Source organism: Zeugodacus cucurbitae, chromosome 3 (assembly GCF_028554725.1).
Source record: "Zeugodacus cucurbitae isolate PBARC_wt_2022May chromosome 3, idZeuCucr1.2, whole genome shotgun sequence".
Classification (NCBI taxonomy): Eukaryota; Metazoa; Arthropoda; class Insecta; order Diptera; family Tephritidae; genus Zeugodacus; species Zeugodacus cucurbitae.
In genome coordinates, this window is record NC_071668.1 from 35,486,054 (window position 1) to 35,492,979 (window position 6,926).

The 6,926-nt window shown below is 27.5% G+C and overlaps 2 protein-coding genes across 2 annotated transcripts; one reads left to right on the forward strand and one right to left on the reverse strand.

Moving 5' to 3' along the window:
* The first annotated feature begins 2,014 nt into the window (after positions 1-2,014).
* LOC128920298 (uncharacterized) lies at positions 2,015-3,404 on the forward strand. Its single transcript, XM_054227367.1, has 3 exons — positions 2,015-2,233; positions 2,294-2,416; positions 2,491-3,404. The coding sequence occupies exons 1-3, from the start codon at positions 2,201-2,203 to the stop codon at positions 3,241-3,243; spliced, it is 909 nt and encodes a 302-aa protein (XP_054083342.1). The 5' UTR covers positions 2,015-2,200; the 3' UTR covers positions 3,244-3,404.
* A 39-nt stretch (positions 3,405-3,443) lies between these two features.
* On the reverse strand, positions 3,444-4,939 carry LOC128920297 (putative nuclease HARBI1). The gene is made up of 3 exons (XM_054227366.1): positions 4,699-4,939; positions 4,256-4,629; positions 3,444-4,190 (listed from the first exon to the last, which is right to left on the reverse strand). Exons 1-3 carry the CDS (start codon positions 4,871-4,873, stop codon positions 3,444-3,446), a joined length of 1,296 nt encoding a protein of 431 aa, XP_054083341.1. The 5' UTR covers positions 4,874-4,939.
* Positions 4,940-6,926: the final 1,987 nt, after the last annotated feature.

Genomic DNA, 6,926 nt, shown 5'->3' on the forward strand with positions numbered 1-6,926 from the left:
AACTTTGATCTTAAATCTGATAAAAATACAAAATAAATGATAATGAATAAATGCTATTTATATTTTTATTTGTCGATAAAGAACTTGCAAGATTCACTTTCTGGAAGAAAGATCTTGAATCTGATAAAATACAAAATAAATGATTATGAATAAATACTCATTATGTTTTTATTTGTCGATAATGAAATTGCAAGAAAGTGAACTTTGATCTTAAATCTGATAAAAATACAAAATAAATGATAATGAATAAATGCTATTTATATTTTTATTTGTCGATAAAGAACTTGCAAGATTCACTTTCTGGAAGAAAGATCTTAAATCTGATAAAATACAATATAAATGATTATGAATAAATATTCTTTATGTTTCTATTTGTCCATAAACAACTTTCAAGAAAGTGAACTTTGATCTTAAATCTGATTAAAATACAAAATAAATGATTATGAATAAATGCTATTTATATTTTTATTTGTCGATAAAGAACTTGCAAGATTCACTTTCTGGAAGAAAGATCTTAAATCTGATAAAAATACAAAATAAATGATTATGAATAAATGCTATTTATGTTTTTATTTGTCGATAAACAACTTGCAAGAAAGTGAACTTTGATCTTAAATCTTATAAAATACAAAATAAATGATTATGAATAAATATTCTTTATGTTTTTATTTGACGATAGTCAACTTGCAAGATTCACTTTCTGGAAGAATGATCTTAAATCTGATAAAATACAAAATAAATGATTATGAATAAATATTCTTTATGTTTCTATTTGTCCATAAACAACTTGCAAGAAAGTGAACTTTTATCTTAAATCTGATAAAAGTACAAAATAAATATTTATGAATAAATACTTATTTTATTTGTCGATAATGAAATTGCAATAAAGTGAACTTTGATCTTAAATCTGATAAAAATACAAAATAAATGATTATGAATAAATACTCATTATGTTTTTATTTGTCGATAAATAAATTGCAAGAAAGTGAACTTTGATCTTAAATCTGATAAAATACAAAATACATGATTATGAATAAATATTCTTTATGTTTTTATTTGTCGATAATCAACTTGCAAGAAAGTGAACTTTGATCATAAATCTGATAAAATACAAAATAAATGATTATGAATATATTCTATATATGTTTTTATTTGTCGATAATCAACTTGCAAGAAAGTAAACTTTGATCATAAATCTAATAAAAATTTAAAATAAATGATTATGAATAAATAGTCATTATGTTTTTATTTGTCGATAATCAACTTGCAAGAAAGTGAACTTTGATCTTAAATCTGATAAAAAAACAAAATAAATGATTATGAATAAATATTCTTTATGTTTCTATTTGTCGATAATCAACTTGCAAGAAAGTGAACTTTGATCTTAAATCTGATAAAAATACAAAATAAATGATTATGAATAAATACTCATTATGTTTTTATTTGTCGATAATCCACTTGCAAGAAAGTGAACTTTGATCATAAATATGATAAAATACAAAATACATGATTATGAATAAATATTCTTTATGTTTTTATTTGTCGATAATCAACTTGCAAGAAAGTGAACTTTGATCATAAATCTGATAAAATACAAAATAAATGATTATGAATATATGCTATTTATGTTTTTATTTGTCGATAATCAACTTGCAAGAAAGTGAACTTTGATCATAAATCTGATAAAAATTTAAAATAAATGATTATGAATAAATAGTCATTATGTTTTTATTTGTCGATAAAGAACTTGGAAGAAAGTAAACTTTGAACTTAAATCTGAGAAAATACAAAATAAATGATTATGAATAAATATTCTTTATGTTTCTATTTGTCGATAATCAACTTGCAAGAAAGTGAACTTTGATCTTAAATCTGATAAAAATACAAAATAAATGATTATGAATATATTCTATTTATATTTTTATTTGTCGATAATCAACTTGCAAGAAAAAGAACTTTGATCATAAATCTGATAAAAATTTAAAATAAATGATTATGAATAAATAGTCATTAAGGGTATTCGTTTAAACGTGTAAAAGCCCCGTAAACCTCTTAAACCGTGTATATTTACGAATGCGTAAAAATCTGGCAGCAACTTATATGGAAATTCATTTAAACACATTACGCACCAATGTCAGTGTGTAAAGAACACTTGTAAATTTACGATATTGCAAAAGCAACCCTACCAAACGACCAGCTGATGAATATTATTGTGAAAATTAAAATGGAAAAGGTAAGAATGAAACTCGGAACATAAATTTTATTTAATTGTTGCAATTGTTTTATATTTCAGGATAAAAAGTTAAAGCAAAAGCGTCTACGGCTGAAACCGTCCCATCGCTGGACAGAGTCGCAGTCCCTGCAGCTGTTGCAAGCAGTATCCGACGCAATTAAAGATAGTCCAGAATCTTTTGAGGTAAGGGTTTTAGAAAAGTGAAAATGTTTAGGTACATATGTTTGTTTTAACACGAATTTACGCATATCTTCCAGAAACCGACCTCCCAAAGGTTTTACGAAAAATTGCAGCAAAATACACCGGCACTTCAATCTGTCGTTTGCGTAGCTATGAAAAGCAAAATGAGGTATCTCAAAGCGTTGTACGTTGCCGCGGCAGCCTGGAAAAACAAAACTGGGTCTGGACTACTCGCTAATGGTGACGAGTCAAGCGTATCAGCGCATGTCAACAAAATTTGTCCCAACTTTGACTTACTGGAAGTTATCTTCGGGCAACGCAAAAATGTAAATCCCGGAGTAATTTTTGAAAGCACTGACAGCATTGAAGTACTGGCTGATTCCCCTTGTGCTGATAGTTCGTTAAACGATACCATCGATTCCTACGACTTGTGTGCGCTCGATTGTGAGGATTTAGTTGACCCAATATTACCTATAAGTATAAGTAGCGATTGCAGTGCCGCCGCCGCGGCAACTTCTACACCACAAAGTTCGTTGGACTTTAGAAGTTCAACAAAAAAACCAAAAAGAAAGAGTGAAGCCCCGTTCAATAAATTGATTTTTATTCAGGAGAAAAGGTTGGAATTAGAAGTTAAGAAAATAGAATTAGAAAAAGAAAAAGAAAAGAATGAGGTCGAGTTGAAAAGAATTGAACTGAATAATCAATTAGAAATGAAAAGAATTGAAACTGAATCAGAAAAAGAAACCAAACTGGAAATTGAAAAACTGAAACTTGCTAGTGAAGAACGCATTAAAATGTTTGAAATAGAGTTAAAGTTAAAATCAAAATAAATGTGAAACTTTAAGAGATTTCACATGGTACTTTTTTCGCAAATTTAAAAGATCTCATAGCAAAATACATGTATATTTGAATGTAACTAAATGTTAATAGGCACAGAAGCACTTTTTATTTTTCTGTAAATAAAAGCATATATTAATGGATTTTAAAGATATGTAAACATGAGTTTCAATACTTTATTTTTAAGTTTCCATTAGTGATAACAATGAAAGGCGCTTAGATGCACCTTCAACTGTTGGTAAGTTTTGATCCCCAGGCTCGTCGACTTCACTGTTTTCACTAATGCTTTCTTCGTCAACATCAAAACCACCGTCGTTTTTTTTAATATAATATTGTGCAATATCGCACAAACTAATATCCACCGGCATGCAAACTTTACCGAATTATCACTCTTTATTTGAATTTTGAGTTCTTTCAAGCTATTAAAACGTTCTTTCAATAAACCAAAGCAATGCTCAATTCTTATTCGGTACTGGCTGAACGTTCTGTTGAACAGAATTCGTTGATTCAAGGTGCCTTCCGTTGCGTTTATTCTAAAAGGAGTAATAAGGGTCGAAGTTAATTTATATGCACTGTCTGCAGCTAACCACTCTGATCCTGTTAGCATTTCAGTGGCGTTTGTGGATAGCTCGCAATTGTTGTATATCCTAGCGTCGTGAACACTACCGGGATACCCCAATACCATATGACGAATTACTAGTTTGTGGTCACACACACATTGAGCCTTAAGTGAATATATATGCTTGCGAGAAAAATATGCTTCGCAATCTACAGTGGGTTTTTCCGCCAATTTTATCTCCGTTCCATCTACGTAGCCAACACAATGTGGTAGCTCACTGAGTGTTTGAACAACTAAAGCTCTACGCTCTACAGGGTCCGGCCAAAACAGAAACTGAGTTTTCCTTTTAATAATTGCATCAAATACCCTGTTGGTCATGACCTATTGAGAAATTTAAAATACAGCTGAAACACAAATTTTAACCGATACATATGTAAATAGCTCACCTGTATTACTCCACCATCGCTAATACCAAACAAACTAGCAATTTTAGTAATTGTTGCTCCTTCTCCACATGAACCCAGTCGGTACATTACTACAGCCAATTGAATTTGGATAGGAAACTGTTTACATGAACGTGGACCATTGAACACTTCGTCATCCTTTATCAGATCAATGATAAAATCAAATGTGGTTTTGCTGACTCGCACAATTTCTCGAAACCTGTTTTCATCCAAATGCGGTAATACATCTATTAAAAAGTTGGGTGATTTTGGGACAGAATGATGAACAAATGTAGATCCATATCTAAAATATGCAGCAGCTGCCAATGCAAAGCTAAAGTCTTCCATAATTTCATCTTCCTTTTTGCGTTGGATTTCTGAAATCATTTATATATTTATGTATATATGCGCCTTTAAAAAATGTAGCATTGACGCAAAACAATTACCGTCATGTTTTCCAAACAGCTCCAACATTAACAAATCAAATACTAGTGATTTTTCGCAAAGTTGAATAAATTTTGCTTTTTCGCTAACTTTCGGCATTTTAATATTTTGACACCCAAACAGCTGTTTAATACATAAATAAGTGGCATTTACACAAAGAATTTGAAGTGCGTTCATGTAACACACTGCGTATTTGCATAAATTTATGCGATGGGTAACATTACACGTTTAAACGAATACCCTTATTATGTTTTTATTTGTCGATAATCAACTTGCAAGAAAGTGAACTTTGATCTTAAATCTGATAAAAATACAAAATAAATGATTATGAATAAATATTCTTTATGTTTCTATTTGTCGATAAACAACTTGCAAGAAAGTGAACTTTGATCATAAATATGATAAAATACAAAATAAATGATTATGAATAAAGATTCTTTATGTTTCTATTTGTCGATAAACAACTTGCAAGAAAGTGAACTTTGATCTTAAATCTGATAAAAATACAAAATAAATTATTATGAATAAATGCTATTTATGTTTTCATTTGTCGATAAACAACTTGCAAGAAAGTGAACTTTGATCTTAAATCTGATAAAGATACAAAATAAATGATTATGAATAAATGCTATTTATATTTTTATTTGTCGATAAAGAACTTGCAAGAAAGTGAACTTTGATCATAAATCTGATAAAAATTTAAAATAAATGATTATGAATAAATAGTCATTATGTTTTTATTTGTCGATAATCAACTTGCAAGAAAGTGAACTTTGATCTTAAATCTGATTAAAATACAAAATAAATGATTATGAATAAATATTCTTTATGTTTCTATTTGTCGATAAACAACTTGCAAGAAAGTGAACTTTGATCATAAATATGATAAAATACAAAATACATGATTATGAATAAATATTCTTTATGTTTTTATTTGTCGATAATCAACTTGCAAGAAAGTGAACATTGATCATAAATCTGATAAAATACAAGATAAATGATTATGAATATATGCTATTTATGTTTTTATTTGTCGATAATAAACTTGCAAGAAAGTGAACTTTGATCATAAATCTGATAAAAATTTAAAATAAATGATTATGAATAAATAGTCATTCTGTTTTTTTTTGTCGATAAAGAACTTGGAAGAAAGTGAACTTTGATCTTAAATCTGATAAAATACAAAATAAATGATTATGAATAAAGATTCTTTATGTTTCTATTTGTCGATAAACAACTTGCAAGAAAGTGAACTTTGATCTTAAATCTGATAAAAATACAAAATAAATTATTATGAATAAATGCTATTTATGTTTTCATTTGTCGATAAACAACTTGCAAGAAAGTGAACTTTGATCTTAAATCTGATAAAGATACAAAATAAATGATTATGAATAAATGCTATTTATATTTTTATTTGTCGATAAAGAACTTGCAAGATTCACTTTCTGGAAGAAAGATCTTAAATCTGATAAAATACAAAATAAATGATTATGAATAAATATTCTTTATGTTTCTATTTGTCGATAAACATATTTGTCGATAAACTGATAAAAATACACAATAAATGATTATGAATAAATGCTATTTATGTTTTTATTTGTCGATAAACAACTTGCAAAAAGTGAACTTTGATCTTAAATCTGATAAAAATACAAAATAAATGATAATGAATAAATGCTATTTATATTTTTATTTGTCGATAAAGAACTTGCAAGATTCACTTTCTGGAAGAAAGATCTTAAATCTGATAAAATACAAAATAAATGATTATGAATAAATACTCATTATGTTTTTATTTGTCGATAATGAAATTGCAAGAAAGTGAACTTTGATCTTAAATCTGATAAAAATACAAAATAAATGATTATGAATAAATGCTATTTATATTTTTATTTGTCGATAAAGAACTTGCAAGATTCACTTTCTGGAAGAAAGATCTTAAATCTGATAAAATACAATATAAATGATTATGAATAAATATTCTTTATGTTTCTATTTGTCCATAAACAACTTTCAAGAAAGTGAACTTTGATCTTAAATCTGATAAAAATACAAAATAAATGATTATGAATAAATGCTATTTATATTTTTATTTGTCGATAAAGAACTTGCAAGATTCACTTTCTGGAAGAAAGATCTTAAATCTGATAAAATACAAAATAAATGATTATGAATAAATGCTATTTATGTTTTTATTTGTCGATAAATAAATTGCAAGAAAGTGAAC

Coding starts and splice junctions, on each gene's coding strand:
- LOC128920298 (XM_054227367.1), top strand. CDS start 2,201: ATGAATATTATTGTGAAAATTAAAATGGAAAAG. Junction 2,234..2,293: donor TGAAAATTAAAATGGAAAAG/GTAAGAATGAAA, acceptor TTTATATTTCAG/GATAAAAAGTTAAAGCAAAA. Junction 2,417..2,490: donor ATAGTCCAGAATCTTTTGAG/GTAAGGGTTTTA, acceptor CATATCTTCCAG/AAACCGACCTCCCAAAGGTT.
- LOC128920297 (XM_054227366.1), bottom strand. CDS start 4,873: ATGAACGCACTTCAAATTCTTTGTGTAAATGCCACTTATTTATGTATT. Junction 4,630..4,698: donor GCTGTTTGGAAAACATGACG/GTAATTGTTTTG, acceptor AAATGATTTCAG/AAATCCAACGCAAAAAGGAA. Junction 4,191..4,255: donor GCGATGGTGGAGTAATACAG/GTGAGCTATTTA, acceptor ATTTCTCAATAG/GTCATGACCAACAGGGTATT.